This window comes from Aythya fuligula, chromosome 15 (assembly GCF_009819795.1).
Source record: "Aythya fuligula isolate bAytFul2 chromosome 15, bAytFul2.pri, whole genome shotgun sequence".
Classification (NCBI taxonomy): domain Eukaryota; kingdom Metazoa; phylum Chordata; class Aves; order Anseriformes; family Anatidae; genus Aythya; species Aythya fuligula.
The window spans coordinates 6,112,556-6,129,664 of NC_045573.1; the positions used below are offsets into that span (position 1 = coordinate 6,112,556).

General features: G+C 35.5%; 1 protein-coding gene across 1 annotated transcript in view; it reads right to left on the reverse strand.

Moving 5' to 3' along the window:
* The window catches only part of DNAAF5 (dynein axonemal assembly factor 5), a 29,123-nt gene continuing 12,014 nt past the window's right edge, over positions 1–17,109 (reverse strand). Inside the window, exons 8-13 of the mRNA XM_032198007.1 lie at positions 12,739–12,907; positions 9,938–10,085; positions 5,037–5,187; positions 3,572–3,728; positions 1,976–2,167; positions 1–1,502 (exon numbers count right to left, since the gene is read on the reverse strand). Of these exons, the coding sequence (XP_032053898.1) occupies positions 1,363–1,502; positions 1,976–2,167; positions 3,572–3,728; positions 5,037–5,187; positions 9,938–10,085; positions 12,739–12,907 (957 nt within the window). The 3' untranslated portion in view covers positions 1–1,362. The remainder of the gene's footprint in view (positions 1,503–1,975; positions 2,168–3,571; positions 3,729–5,036; positions 5,188–9,937; positions 10,086–12,738; positions 12,908–17,109) is intronic.

The window sequence follows — 17,109 nt, forward strand, 5'->3', positions numbered from 1 at the left end:
TTGCTAGGAAAGTACTCGTTTATTCAGTATCTTTGGTGTTATTGTCCCTTTTGATAGGCTTTTCAAAACAACACAGTATTTTATGGAGGAGTAGCCACAAGTTTGCATAACTTTGCTTTTAAGGTAGAAGTAGGTCTTGCTTTGTGTATCTCTTTTCTCTCAAATGTTTCTTTGAGATTGCCAGCACGAATTGATGCAAACAGACCATGGTTTGGTACAATTAAGTTAAGTCTGAAAAAGTAGTTATCTCAGAAGGATAAGCAAATATGAGGAGTACTCCTACATCATAAGGAATATTCCCAAACCTTGAAGAGCCTGTTCTTAGACTTGATACAAAGCCAAGGTACTTGGGAGGTAGAAACAAAAAGTATTTTCTGCCTATAATACTAATAATTTTAAAAAATCAGGAACCTGCTTTTCTGTGATTTTTGTGTGCGCAATAAATAGCACTGTACCCCAGAATGACTTAGACAGGAATCTAAGAAGCCCACTTTATTACATAGCTAAGAATGTGAGAAAACTCTACAACTTGTACACTACAAAGGTATTTAAAGAAATGCTTTAACCTAATATTGGAGAATTTCACTTCAAAGTAGTATGCAAACAAATGTTGCTTGCCTTCCAAGGCACTGTAGGATAAACATAAAAGATGCAGATATTTAACAAAAACAATATAAATATTGTTAATCTAAGTGACAAAACAGCACATTTCCTTGCATTACAACCCTTAATTTAAAAAATGTTAGTTTTATTCTCAGTCATAACATGTAATACAACGACAATACAAAACATTCCTTTAGTGACACCTACTCAGAATATGTCCCCTATGTTATGCTAGTATAAGTACTCAAAACACCATGAAAATTCTGCTGCATTATGCAACAGAAGTTTGGCTGTCTTCATTTCTGATAAAACTGTTCCTCACAGACCTGACTCTGCAAAGTCTGAATATCATCCAGTTTGAAATGCTCCTTAGAAGACTAAGTACTCGCTGAATTACATAAATTTAACATTACAGTATTATTTTGTAAAATAAATTATCTTTCTCAAATATAAATAGTGTCAGATTCCTCAAAAATATTCCTCTTTTAAACCTTGTACCTGGAAAAGTTCCAATGCAACATGAATTTAAACATTGTCTTATAGCTAGGGAAAGAAAAAAAAAAAAAAAACAAAAACCACCTTCACATGGCAAAGAACATAGAATTGTGCTAACCTGAGTTTTAAATGAACTAATACTGAACGTACAAAGGAAAAAGAAATATCTATTTATTGCTTAGCCTACCTTAAGAAAATGAAAATATGAAACCAATCCAGATCAAACAGATTTCACATGCAGTTCACTAAAAAATCAGCACTGATTCATAAAACTGGTTCTTTGGCTGACTGAATGTGATGTAGTAGTTGATTACAATAGACTGGTGTTCGATGCTTATGTATAATCACTTCAATTTCTCTCACAAGCAGTTCTGGATATAAAATGCTGCCTTCTTTTAAAGCATCTGTAAAACAAAATATGGTTTATAAAACATTAGCTGCTCTGTCTTTCTCTGTCCAGGTTCCCTCAAAGTAGTTGAAACCTAACCTGGAAGTTTTCTGTTAGTTGCTCAATCATGAAAAACTAATTCCCCTCTCATTTACTGAAGTCTGCATTTTGGTATCTATATGCTTGAACGCATAAACGGATACACCAATAAATTCCACAGAATTTATTAAGAGATAGGGTATGGTCACATCCTGCAGTGGTTAGCGTCTACGGTCCATATCCTGTCTACTGTCTATACAGGGTTCTGATACATCAGATATGCTCATATTCCGACTCTAGTGAATACTAGATAAAATATTCTGCATACAGGTGAAAGGTCTGAGCTCATACTCACTGAAACTAGTCCCTAGCAGTAAGAGTTTTCAAGTGTTACATGGAAGTAGCATTCTTTGTAAAGCATTGTCAAAAAAATATGAATGAAAGTCTTACCTAGGACTGCATTTTGCGTATCTTGATCTTGGTCATCCAGATGTATCAACAGTTCTTGATACAGAATCTCAATATTACTTTTCATTACAGATTTCATATCACTGTCTTTTACACAATTAAACCAATTAGCTAAGGTGCGAGCAGCTGCCAGTCGTACATCACGTGAAGCATCATCCAAACGCTTTAGAACTTCTGCAAAGGAACAAATATACAACCAGTCATCACTATTAACAGAGAAGTTATCTTTTTATTTTTATTTCAAAACATAAATTTATTTTGTTATCACTGAAATTGTTGTTGCATTTATATATGTGACATCTTTCTGTCTTTTGAACTTGTGGAATACATGTATATTCTTCCTAAAAGCATGCATAGGATTGTTATTGGATTGTTTTCTAAAAGTTAATTATGTTGTCAAAATATTAAAATACATTTATGAAATTATTTAGATTAGTTGGCTAACAAACTCTACCTACATACCAACATGATACCAATAAGCTTTAGAGAAAGTATCTCTATTTGACAACACAGCACTGTAGATTAGTAGTTTCTTCTTCTTTTTTTTTTTTTTTTAAACCTACCCCACACAATATGGAGAACGATGTGACTACCATTTATATAACGCATTACTGTTCTACTTTCACTATAGTTAAAACATTATTTCACATAGTCTAAACTAGGAAGCAAGGCAGATGAAATACTGGTAAGCCTTGGAGACAATAACACTGACTAAAGTTCCATCTAGTGGTCTAATGTATAATAACATCGGGAATAATTCAGCTCAGTTCTGCTTAGCTGGTAGCAAGGGCATATAAAAATGATATTAGCATATCAGCAACAGAATATCTTAATAAAATGAAATGCTGCAGTTGAAAAGCTAGTACAGAAAGGGCCTGCAAGAAGCAAGTGCTGTTGGAGTCATACTTAATACCTACTCACATGTGTTAACATCTTGATTCTTTAAAATGCATACCTGTACTTTATATACTTTATGCAGTCTCACTTGGCAATAACAAATCATGTCTTCATCTCTGCAGGATTAAAATGTTAAATTGCCTCTCATATACAAAACTGTTGCTGACCGTATGGTTTTGCCCAATCTACTTTTTCCACTTTTTTTTCCCCACTTTTCCTTCATTTTATATAAATTACTATATAAAATTACTCTAGGGGATAAGTACCCAAATAGTTAAAACATCAGATAAAAGAACTGAATCATAGCACTAGAATATGTTTATGGGAGTAAAATAAACATGTGTGAGAAACCAAGTCAACATGAAATCCACACCTGTTTGTACCACTTAAAGGCTTTTTTGCTCTTCACGTAGGACTAAAGCCATTTGACATAACAAATTTGTCATTTCCTAGTCTGTGTTAGTACTTTCATTGCTACCAGCTGCAATTAAACTGCAGGTGAGGTGGACAACCTTTGGAGTGAATCCTAAAGCTACAGAGAGAATCTGCTTACCACTCCAGAACGAGGACTTTTTATCATTACAAACAAAGCTTCTATGACACCTCAGGAGAAAAAGTAAGTGTAATTTTTCAATATGGAGACGTGCCTCCATCATAAAACCCAAAAACTCTCACACTTACCTGGGTAAATCTTGGTAAGCTGGTCTTCATCAAACTGCCTCCCACAGACTTTAAAAAAAACACCAACAATACAGCAACCCATCAGTCGACTAATTTTAGAGTCTTCATCCATGGCAGCAATAATTTGGGGCATTAGCACATCTTTGACTTTCAAGGTCTAGAATTAACAAGAAACGCATATAAAAAACAACAGCTTTTCAGTCTCTCTGAAACAATATGCTTATTGGTTACATCAGTTATCATTAGATCTGACAGATACTGGATTGCACAATTTAAAAAGATGAAGTTAATTATAATTACTCCGGAATCTCTTGACGTTAGCTTCATTTTTACCTCTAAAGAAGCTTGGGAAATGGAAAATCCACCAATAGAACAGCCATTTCATGAATACTCAGTATATATGCATGAGTTTTACATTATCTGTAAAAGCTTTAGTCTTGCTTGTCTTTTTATTAAAAAAAAAAATAATAATCTTGGCAAGACTTTCAGTAATTTGGAGATGAGGATTATGTGTATGTACCAGTAGATGGTGCTCTTATTCCAAAAGGAAGCTTTTAAATAAAGATTTTAATACAACATTTTTAGTCAGTTTCATTATTTGACTTTAATATGTACATTTCATATACATTAATGTAAAAGGGCATTTAGGTCCCCCACTGATTCAGAAAAACATTTAAACACAACAGTAGTCTCTGATGTTATTTTCGTATACGTGAAATCAACCAGTTACATGTGTTTAAGCATTCTGTTCAATTAAGGTCTGTTATAAAGGCAATAAAGATTATAAGCATTTAATAATACTTAAAGTCCATTTGTTTTTTAAAATGTCCTTATATTGAACATTTTTCCTTCCACATGCCATTTTTGCTAGCAAACAAGCTTCAAAAACCTCCTCAGATTCAATTAATCCTTGATCACTACAGCACCTTACATTTCTTTAAGCATATTCCTTGCCAGCTCTCTATTTTAGTTTCTATAGATACCCTTCAAGTTCCATCTCAACTCCTCCTGCCCTTTCCAGGAATCTTTTACATTTTTTTCCTAAATGGACCTGTGGGCTCCAAGGCAACCAGACAAGTTGTCTTCACCACATTACACAAAAGCATGTACTGGCTAGCTCCAGTGCCGCTCCGCACGTACTGGCTAAGGGGCCAGTTATGTCAAGGGCCTGAGTATTTGGTGTGTCAGAACTGGCGTTATGCTAGAGCAGATCTACAAAATTTCATGATGGCAAGTTCTACAACATATAGCAGGTCTCAGGTCTTTTGTCAGGATATCACCCTCTCCTCACTTCTGATCATTTCAGTTATTAGCACTCAGTTGCAATTAATTTTATTATGAAAACTATACATCCACCTGAAAATCCTACTTAAAAAAGGGATTTTTTTTTCATTTGTTTTCCTTGCATTTATTTTGCTTTCCTGCCTAAGATTTCAAAGTACGCTTGATGAGAAAGAGAATTTACCTCTTCTGGTGAAAGTGTTTCACAGTGAATTAGAGCCCAAAGGCATGATACAGCTGTAGTGCGGATGGCAGCTGCTGTTCTTCCAGCATGCCACTGCAGATTAGGAGCCAGAATGTCTTTTATCACAATCTCAAGGTAGCTAGGGAACAGCCTGGAGCCAAAAATAAGAAAGCAAAACAAAGGTTCATGAGAAATTGGTAGAGAGACTGACAGGATGTAAAAGAGAATTTTCTGTCATAGAAACATAGGCAAAAAAGGGGGGGAAAAAGACAAAAAAAAAACCACAAAACTTATAAGCTAACACGATTATAATGTATGTGATAAGCCTTTCATAACTTAATTTTTCCAAGGCAGTATTTAAACAAATACCTAACATTCATGGAAAGGGGAGCCTAGACTTTCTTCCACTTCAGACGATGCCCATGACTCACTTTGTTATCTTGGTAAACTACTTACCTTCTCTCTGTCTCATTTTCTCCGTCTGTGAAGTGGAGATAATGCTCCATGTGAATGCTGTGAGGATTCATTAATATTTGTAAGGCCCTTTGAGACTGTCCAATGAAAGGTATTCACAATGTGAAAAGTATGAAAGCTATTGATGAGACCACATCTACTGATATTGCAGGGAGTCTACCCAGAATACTTCAGCTTTCCCTTGGCTCAGAAACTTGTCTCCCTCAAGGATGTGAGGTCTGTAGGATTTTTAAACGGTGCCAGTCCCAATAGCAATTTGCTTTCATTACAAACGTACAAATCTGTGATATTTTTGCTGATGTGTTTTCCTGATCCTCTATTGAATGTGTTGTTACAATACTAAAAGCTGTTGCAAGAATCAAAAATTGCAAGAGGCAACATTCCCTCATACCCATTTAATTTAATCTCAAGCAATTTTAAATTAAGAGAGAAAGATATAAATCTTACAGACAAGTTTAAAAAGACTTTTCTGCATCAAGGAAGCCATGTCTGCCTGGCCCGTCAGTAAATAATTAAGGCTCTGGTTATTCACTTTGCCTCTGTGCCTTAAAGAGCAGCTGGCAGTGTGCAAAACAGATTGACTATTAACAGGCTAAATCTACCTTGACTCACATCCCACTCTATTCAGACTTCCAGCAGACCTGGACTGCAGCCACCTGAGTGCAAAACAGCACATCACCACCCGGGTGCTTGACAGAAAGGGAAGAAGCTGTTGCTAATTTTCTAAGAGTCCTACAATGCCAGGATGAGTAAGTGGTTCCCACAGAGAGGTGCCAAGCCACAGGAGGAACGTAACAGGCAGATGTCGACAACAAACAATTATTGTTAAGTACCTTTTAACTTCTTTTTTAAAAAACACAAACAAAATTAACAACACAATATCATCCACCAATGGTAAAACTTTCCACAATAATATTATATCAATGTAATCACAAATGTAATTGTGTTTACTTCTTTCCTTTAACTATTCTTTACCCATTGCAGTTAGACCGTGTCACTAACGTATGATTAGCTAGCCCGCCAGACTTCTGTTATCTACTGCACATACACAAAACTGACAACCTCTTATCTTCTACATGAAGAAAATATGTATGCCTGGCTGCTGCTTAGTCACCTGGCTAAAGAAAGGAGCAGTCTCAGAAAGTTCGTTCTTGCTTCTTGTCCAGCAGATGGCACTTATGATTCAGTAATAACAAGAAATCTGAAGTCCCATTAGACACATCTGAATTTGTCAAAAACCTTTAGATTTACTATTTTAAACACATTCCTAAGAGTGAATAATTTTCCATTCAAAAAAGTTGCCAGAAAAAATGTAACTAATGATCACCATCATTCCAAAGCAGCTCCAAAGCAGTTCTGGGCTATCTGATCAGTAGCTGTTTCTGTTCTTAATAAAACCCTCTATTAAACTGTAAAGAAAAACAATCTGTCAAAACATAGAGGTAAATTCCATCAGCATTATGTTAACCAGAATGCTATGCTATTTGTGAGAAGTCTTGTTCTACTGCTTTGAAATAGAATCAGTAAAGCAATACTCGGCAGTTATCTGACACAATAACGTCAGACTTAAACAAAATTAGATGACCATACAACTGTGTTTAGAAGAATAACTGAAACCTTTCCTATCTAAACTGTTAAAATGTTTTAAAGAGCTGAACAAATTACTACCAGCAATGAATGTGATTGTGTAACCAAAACTTACTACTACTTCACTGCCCTATCTCTCATTACCATTAAGATGTATTTTTTGCTCTTGCTAATGCATTTAAATTCTCCCTCTTTCCATTTTCAAATCTTACTGTTGTAAATCTATGTAACTTAATTTTAAACGTGAGCTATTTCCATGAAAGAACATATTTGTGCTATTAGTATTCAGTTAGTTGAGACTTTATTTTAAACTGGATAAGAAACAACTAAGATGTAATCTATGCATATAACATAATAGTTCTTATGCAGATATAGAAGGCAAATAGAAGGCAAGCTTTAGAATTAAATTAAAATTGCTAACCCCATTTTATGGACTTATATAATTAAAATGGAATGAAATTTTAATTTGTTGTTGTTGTTGTTGTTTGTTGTGTTTTTTTTTTTTTTTCTTGGTTGACTCCTTCTCTGCTTTCACAGCACTGCTGCACTTGGCTTTATGCATTTGTGGTTTGGCTGTTGTTTTTTTTCCCAAACTTAATATCCTAAATCTAGGTAATTTGAAACAAAATTGTATTTGCTTTTACAAAACAAAAACTCCAAAAATGTTTTGTAAACATCTTCTTAAATGCAAAATCTTTATATGTCGCTTCCTCCAGTAAAGCATTTGATTTTACAGGGGTAAGTAAGATCAAAACTTCAAAGTGCCATTTCACTCCCTCTACTGCTTTTCAGTTTCTGAAGATAAACGTACTGGTAAAATTCATTGCTTTGCTCCTGTTCTCAGAGGACAGAGAGACTCATTATGAGCCATGCTGGGCCATCCTTAGCCAGGAGTCATTCTTGGTACAAACAGGTCTATTAACCTTACTGGATGTATCTAATCTTGACAAAAGGTCATTCACTCGCTGCCTGGAGCTAAGCAACTTCCATCATGGCTATCTGTGGACAGGCAGTGTGATGTGTAGCTCTATTTGCTGAGTACACTACTTTGAAACATATTCTTCTATTTTTTTTCAATGGTAATTGCCCTTTTTTTGTGAATCCAAGTGAAGCTAATAGCACAGCGGGTTTGTTTTCTTCTTCCCTCTTTTGGTTCCATTATTCATACAAATGACTGGGTTGCACAGAAAAGATTTTTTATTCATCCTATTTGACTATTGCTCAAATAAAATAATACTGCTTGATGAGATTTACCTTGTGGTCCTCCACTGATGATCTCTCTCTACCAGCAGTACCTGCATGCCCTAAGAGAGTCAGGACTTTGTAGCATGCTATGTAATGTACCTGTCATACTGCTTGGATGCTTTCCATAGACCAAAATGAGAGGCAGAACACCAAATTAAACCCCCAGTTTTCAAATTCTATTCTGCTGTAAGCTACAATTATATTTTTGAGGTGAAAGAGCAGGACTCCAAATAACTGCATCTGACACCTGATAAGGATTTGAATATTGGATCCTGAAAATATGTAAAGAGGTAACAACAAATATAGCACAAAAGCTTTCAGTTAAAAAAAGACAGTTTCATTACATTACCTCTTTCACACTAGCTCAGAAACTATTAGGGGAGAAACTATTAGGGAGAAACTATTAGCAGAGTTTCTTCAGCTTAAGTGGAACCCCACTGAAGGGTAAACAGGAGGGTTCTTCTGCCCATACCCTCCACTACCCTCCACCCCCCATTATAGGATGGAGGCCTGCAATATACCAAATAGAAATCTAAAAATGGCAAAAATATACCTACATTCATCACAACATGGCCTTAAAGAATCTGTATCAGTGTTCAACATATCAGGATGCCCACTGAGTGCCTATTTGCTCCTCAGAATCATGAAAAACTAAGTATAACTGACTGTTGTGATCAAAGTACTTTTAGAAAGAATGCTTCCTATGATAAAAAAGAAAGGGAAAAAAGGGAAAAAAAAAGGAATTTTAGAGAGTTAAAAATGAAAAAAAAAAAGATGCAGACTGTATCAGAATGCATTGACATACTAAATGCAGCAGGCACTGGGAAAATGGAGTAGATGTACTATATGTATTCAGGACAACTTTGCAGAAGAGTTTTCACTGCTAGTAGGGCTAAATTAATAATGACAAAGGGTCCCACTGCTGGGATTGTTATAAATGGAGGGTTTTTATATGCATGGTAAATTATAGTTCGACTCTATTTGCAGTGCTTAAATACTGCAAGCAACAGGAGACTTCCAGCATCAGTCACCGAGAGTAATAATAATTCCTTCCCAAACATTTAGTTCAATCACTTTTAAACACCATGCTATACCACAACTTTTAAATGGCCATATTTTTCAAGTATTTGATTGTTTTCTTACCATAGCTACAGGCAAAGTTTGAGGCTTTAGGACTTGGCTGGAATGGAACAAACAAAAAAAATCCTCTCTTTCCTAAGAATCCCCATCTTAGCTTTCAAACATATATTATTTCCAACTGTAGTACTTTCTTTATTTCTTAAACTATCCAGATCTTCATGATATCCAATTTTAATTCTTCCACAGTGACAACGATATGAGAATTATAGTGGAAGAAGTCCAGACTTCAATTTTCATACTTTTTATTTCTTAATTATTGCCTTTGCATGCCCCTTCTGAGCATTGTTAAAAAACACAGCAAGAAAAATATGCTATAGAATATGGTGGGAAAGCCTTTCTTCTCCCACACATGCTAACATGGACACAATTATAGGGGTTAAATAACTACCATGGTCATTACTTTTTAATGCTACTTTAGTGTTCAAATGGCCGTGTGAAATTAGAACTCTACTTACCCCTGAGAATTGACGGTTTCATTTGCTTTCTGGAGCAACTGTGATAAAACAGTGAAAAGTTTTAAGCGCATCTGGGGATCTTTGTTTGGCTGAAGACATGTCTTAAGAATGAGAATAAAGTCATCAAGAGCTTCACCTATGACAGGACCTAGAGGAAGAACATGCAACACCTATTTTGGAGCACAAATAAGTTCTATTTGGATGTTTAATATCAGAGTACTTAAAAAAAATCATAATATGCTTGGCATTAAAGTAATATTTAACTTCTCACTCTTGCATGGCAGCTGTTGATATATCCATGTTACATTGTATTAGCCAGTGTAGAAATACCTAAGCTAACTCTCCCTGTGCTCAGGTACTTGCAGACTTAGCCATGGCAGCATGGTGCTCCCTGAAGACTGCTTTATCCCACATCTCACTTAACTGTTTTGGTTCTGCGATGCTACAGTGTATTATGTAGCATATCAATGACATCTGCTACCTGCTGGGACCAGTGCAGTATGAAATGGCAGTCTGGGTGGATTAACACATTTGAGGGGGGCACTAATGCTGTTTGTTATGTAGCTCTGAAAGCTTGAGACTGTGCACAAAGTTCTGGTTTATCGAACTTAATGGAAAATTATACTGAAGCTGGTATGACTGTGATACCACACCAAACAGCAGAATTGGTTGGCTTCTATCTTCTTTCAAGTTTTTCCCACATGCAGCATTCAAGCAAAAGTGTTCATGACTCCCAGAGGCACATGAAAGGGCATGTTTGAAAGGGTCGGCCTCAAAACTTGGATAATAAAATTATTGCAGTTGTATTATTCCTCCATGATGATTATTTGAATTTTACAAGAAAATCTAAAATATGGTGATTTCTTAGAAGGTACTATTTGAAATAAAAATATTTCCCAAACTCATTTCCTAGTCTGTTAACGTTTTCACATCCTTTGATGAATTCTGTTTTTACCACTAAACGATAAACAAACAAAGCCCAACTTGTTATCCCAACATCTAAAGAAATGATTTTGTCAAAAGAGGAGGAAGTTTCTACCATTCTCCTTGATATTGATTAATAACTACATGGTTTTAAAGAGGAGTATGTGTAGACCATACACATGCATTATTCTGCAAGCTGCTTACTGTAGAATGCTCCTTCTGCTCTGTTTGCTATAAAATGCTTTCCCCTAGGAACTTCTTCAGCTTTATTTTCTTGTGATGCACATTCCATTCAACTCCAGTCACTAAGAAAACCCTCCCAGAAAGCGACACAACACTTTGGCATTTCTGATGACAAGAACATTCCTCACATGTGAAATGAACAGATTGAAGCATTCAAGAATCCAAAACAAGTTCAACAGCATTTAATTATATCTGGAAATTTAATGTTTAAAATTAAAATAAATAAATAAATAAAATCAACCGAACTTCAGTGTCTAGACTTAAGCAACACAGGGTGAATGTTAAGCTGCAGTTTGCTATATTTCCATGCCAACAAGTAGGTCTCTATTTTCTTAACGTTTATTCAAGATACATTGCTTCATGTGAGTTCTGAGGAATTTTTAAGACACTTATTATATCAAACTGATAACAGCAACTCAACAGATGGAAAATAAACAAAATAATCTACATTGTTAATTTCAATGTAAGCATACATTCCTGAAAAACAGTAAAAAATGAAAATTTAAAATAAGTAAACCTGATTATATTGATCAAAAAATAACATTATGTGTGGGAATGAAAAGAAAGAAAAATGAACAAACAAACTGAATAGCTCTAGGAGATGCTGTGTCAGACAGAAAACACAGACAATAGCATATAACCAGTGTGGGATACAAGCCAAAATGTTTGCCCAGACGTTTTATGATTTATTTGCCATTAAGGAAAACAGAGACAACTGTCTAGAAGTTCCTCAGTCATGGGATGAGGAGTGCAAATCTACAGAAAAGTTGGCTTCTTGGAACTTGCACTGAAAAAACTTTTTTGTTCTTTCTAAAGACGAAAAACAAAAAAAAAGTACTTATACTGGTTGATGCACAAACCAGTGAGTGGGTGTTTCATATAGATTTGATGAGTGTTTTTTTTTGTTTTTTTTTTTTTTGAGGTTCAAGTATTAAATGCAGAAGATAACAGTTCCTTAAAACATATCTGTCCATCTTTATCTGTCTGCAATATGGATACTGGTAGCCAAAGTCACTGCATACATTCCTGCTTTAACCAATAAAAAGGAAAAAGCACATAAACAGGATAAAACATCTCAAAACAGGAGCCCAGAACAAAAAAAAACAACTGCCTGTCACTGCCTCCCTTGCCTGAAAACATAATCAGGACAGCTATATCAGAGGTATGTTCACTGTGGAGATCTGAAGTTAGCTGAAATGTATGCTAGAGTATTTCACTAAAGCCTGTGTAGTGGTGCATTGGAGAACTTATGTGTGGAAAGGCTTGTACAGATAAGTATCTTTTATAAGATAAGGGAATAGATGGAAAAAACAGATACGCTTTTGGACACCATAAGTTTTTTTTTTTAAACTTTTCAACTACCTTTTCATCTCCCCATAATCCCTACCTGTTTCATTTACCTGAAAGTACACTGCTACTTAAGTGCTTTTGGTAGGCTCCTTGCAGCCAAGGAGTCTTTTGGAATTTGAGCTGCTTGAATGTTTTCACTTTGGTTTTCATTATACTTGTGAAGCTTTTGAATATTACACTACTCATTATAAAACACAATGTGTCTGCAGGCTACCAAGATTATTACTTTATTATTATTATTATTTTTAACTGGATGAGCTTTCAAACTACTAAATAAGTCATACCTGAATGATTTGCGATGACATCTAACTGTAATATTTCTGGAGAATAGCAGGTCCAAGAATCATGTGATACTGAAACCCATTCCAAAAGCTGAATTATATGCTGTTTGTAGAGACAAAGAAAACTATCCAATTGCTGCACTTTGGCTAATGAACACACTGTTTCTTCTGCCTGTTAAAAATAGAGATGAGATACTTCATCTTAACTGGAACAATATACATACATATGTATATATTTTTTTTAAAAGGCAAAACTTTAAAAAATCTGTTTATGCTATGAGAAGGGAAGGAACAAGATGTGCATAGTTTCAATTTGGACAATCAAGACCAAATATATAGTGTCTGCCTACAATAAATCCTTTAACTTTGATTTAATGACAAATATTTGTCCTGATTTCAAAACAAAATCATAAAGAATACAACAATGTAGTAGCAAACTAAAAGAATCAAATCCGTTTGAAAACCTATCCAGAAACTAACCAAATATAAACCAGTACTTATTAGTTTTAAAGATGTAGTGATTTTCTCCTTATTTAACAACGCTTTAAAACATGTTCATAAAAACAATTTCCCAAACTCACATCTAGGAGGCTGTGGCAGCTTCCAAAAAATATTGCTGCTCCTGTTTGGAGACGACAAGGTACTCCCTCTCTCGAGCGCCTGTTTTACTTTTTTTCTTTCCTTTTAAAAAATTTAATTAGACAAAATGCTCAAAAAATTTCTCTAAGAAAGAGTTTATGAGCATGCTGAACGCAGTATCTATAGTATTAGTGATTTCAGTGGACAGTGAGTAGAGAATAAGGAGAAAGGAACAGTCATAACCCCCACTGAGAAATGACCTATGTTGTCAGTATGGTCTCCGGTTCTAGAAGGGAAAGAAGTAGTGCAGCACTATGGGTGACACCATTTGTCTTTAAGTGGTTCAGTACAACTACAAATTGTAGTCATATTTTTATATTTTTAAATTGAACTCAATTGCACAAGCTAGCTGAAACATGGAAGCATTCTGCCAGACAGTCAAGACAACACAGAATAACTTGTAGGTACAATACTCATTTTCTGTAAATAAATTGGAAGATTAATGACAACATGGCAAGACAGAAACCGTTCTCCATCAATGACCCCCCCATCTGCAATACTTTTCTTTTATTGAACAAAATACAAAACAGTTACAAAACAATGCTTCATTTCGAGGCAATTTAAAATATACTATTAAGTAGTTTCATGACTGCAATAGAAAATAGGAGAGATCAAATTAAATATGCCAACAGATTGATGTAGGTTTTCTCATTCAGAAGGGTCTCATAGTAAAAAAAAAAAAATAAAAAAAAAAAATAGAAAGGGTGATTTTCTTTCCTATATCTGAAGCTAGCAAGTTTAATGATGCATTATTTTCATGCTTATAATCAATACGTGCCCAAAGAAGAAGGAAGACAGCATAAAACAGTGGCAATGAAACAAAGTCTTACCTTTAGGTCACCAGGTATGCCACTGAGAAGCTCAATACACGCCTAACTGACTAACATCTGATATAGCTCAGTCTATTTGGGGCTGTAAATCATACTTCTCATCACAATACCTCATTGCTCAGTTGGTGGTCCTGGTCTTTTTCCTTAGCCCCAAGCAACTAGAAACATTGCAGAGCAAAAAGGGCCAATCAAGCAAGTAGAAGACTGCAACACCCACAATCAGATCGTTTCAACTGTGGCCTCATATCCCTGCGATCTTCTGTCTCCTGTCTGAATTGAAGTTCTATAATGCGAATTTTTGAATAATTTATTCTTACACTCAAAATCTTTTGATTCTGAATGCAGGCTTCTCTTCTGAACAACAAATTTACATTCATAAGGCTACATGCAATACATTTGTTCTACATGTTCTTAAGAGTATTTTAACGTGGACTTCTTGCCTTCTGCAAGTTGAAGTTTCAGAATACCCAGTAACTGGGAAAACAAACAAACAAAAAACAAACAGCAAGCTGTGTTTGTCTTTGTAACAGATTTATATATTGCTCTTATGTAATCTCTTCGCCAGATTCTGTCTAGCTGAAAGAAAGGCTAATGAGAAAAAAGATTCTCATCCAAAGTACTGTCAACTTTAAAAATAATCTGTAACTGCAGGAACATCCTAAACCTTTAATAATCTTTGGAGATGAACTTTTCCACATATGTAAATATATGGAATTTACCTCCACGAAACTGCTTTCTTTGTAGGAGTATGAATCCATAAGATTTTAAATAGACATTGCTGACTTTATGGACCATTTTAGGGCTAAAGAGACAAGATACTGGAAAGCATACCAGATCAATCTGTCTGAGGTCTACTTGGACAGATTTTCTCTTTAAAAACAAAACAAATAAACAAAAAAAGGCCCAAAAAAACAAATCTCACTCTCACATTGGCTCTTTATGAGACAGATCTTTGTCCTGTACCTCTCTGTCCTGCAAAGTCTGTTCAATACTTGTTTCAAGCTTGTTCCATTTTACTTCCTTCAGATTAGTTTTCTATGTGTATGTCTCCTTGGAGGCAGCCTGTCAGCTATGGGACCATAAATACTGATGATACACAGGCCTTTGGAATATCATGCCTGGGAGCAAGAAAAAGGAAGTAGAATAGCCATCACATTTAAGGAGCACATTTGAAAAAAGACAACTCGCATAGGTCACGATTATACTACATGAGGATGGCTCGCTGATTTATTTGATATTTAGCTTGGGGAACTAAAAGGAAGAGAGAACTAAGAGAGTTTAACCAAAACGCTCATCTATTATCAGGGCATCTAGAGATGTCCTTGATTTTAAAGTGTTCCTGCAACAATATTTAAACTTTTAGTTCTGGTCAGGGGTAAAAAGGTCAAACACTGTAAAATGAGTCTGATGTGAACCTAAACATAGAAAAAAAATGATCACTTTTTTTTTTTATGGACAGTAGCACTCTTGATCTGTAGATGAATTGTTCTTTATGGTTAAAAAAAAGAGATCTGAGACCATCTCCACAGTTCTGTGTTGTAAGTTTTAACAAATATTACCCAGCTGACAACCACAACATTTTCTGGTGATCTCCTTTCACTACATCAACTTTTTGCACAATTTAGTCTCCCTCTTCAAAGTTATCTTCACCTTGAAGTCAAATCGCTCTAAAGCCTGCATTTCCCTTTACAGGTATCCCATTTGTAAACTCTCACATTGAGATTTCTGTCATTCAAGACAAAATAGTTTATTAAGATAGTACCTCTAGAAGGAAGACTCCTGCCCCTCTCACCCCTGTATAATATCAGACGCTAAAACAAAAATTATCCAGTGTAATGGTTCTCTTGATTGTCATCAAGCCACCTGTTAATACCTTAGGCGACTATGCAGTGAAATATTGTTTCTAGATATAAAAACAAAGTTATTCAGAAGCATCTTTAGTTCTCTTCCCTTTTTAGGTGTGCCACCAATTTTTTCCTGGCCACTTGTGTGCATGTGTACATAACCTAACGTTAACAATAAACCAGTGACTTCTATCCATCTAAAAAATTAAGCAGCAACAGGTCAATCAGCACCAACAGCATGCCCAAAGCTTTGCAGAACCCAGTGATAAGTACAAGCTCTTTAACACCTCCTTTCCTAAACCATTACCTTAACCATAACATCCACTTAAGTAAAGCATTCTCCTAGGCCAATTGCAGCCCTTACCAACTGAGCTTCCCATGCTCCATTAATGTACTTCAAGCCATCTATCCTGAAACCTAATCTAAATGCACAAAATATCTTGCTTTAACAACAGCCTGCGGACCCATACTGACCACAAAATAAAACAGGACTCTAGGGCCCCTCTCAGAATCAGCACATATTTTTAATTCTGTGGGCCTTCACCAAAAGTTATGAAGAAATGTAGCTCTCCAGGCTCTGCTGTCCCAAACTGTAACCCCAACTCCAAACTTAATTTTATTGTTTACCACATGTAGTATGTGTAGTAAGAGGTGCACAACTCTGGACTAACCATAAGCTATTACTCCCCACTGATACAGCCAACCCTTCAGTGAACAAGCCTTACAAGATACAACAATAAGGCCAACTCCTACGCTTCTTATGAGAGTAATATGTTTTTCTGTTACATCAGCCAAACCCAGATATTAAGCAGATTTCTGCTCATGTAGGAGCTAACATATTCTGCTCTTCAGGCACTAGTGTTGCCCTAGATTTTGACCACAGATTTATTACCATACTAACCCTTAGCACTACCATCTTCCAGATCCAGAAGAGAAATACTCTCCGTCACTGCTAATCTTCATTACAACTCTGTGGATTTTCAAAATTCAACACTAAATGAGATCTTGAAACTGTTGTCTGGAAATAGCTATAGCACTTAACAAATATGAACTGTTTGATC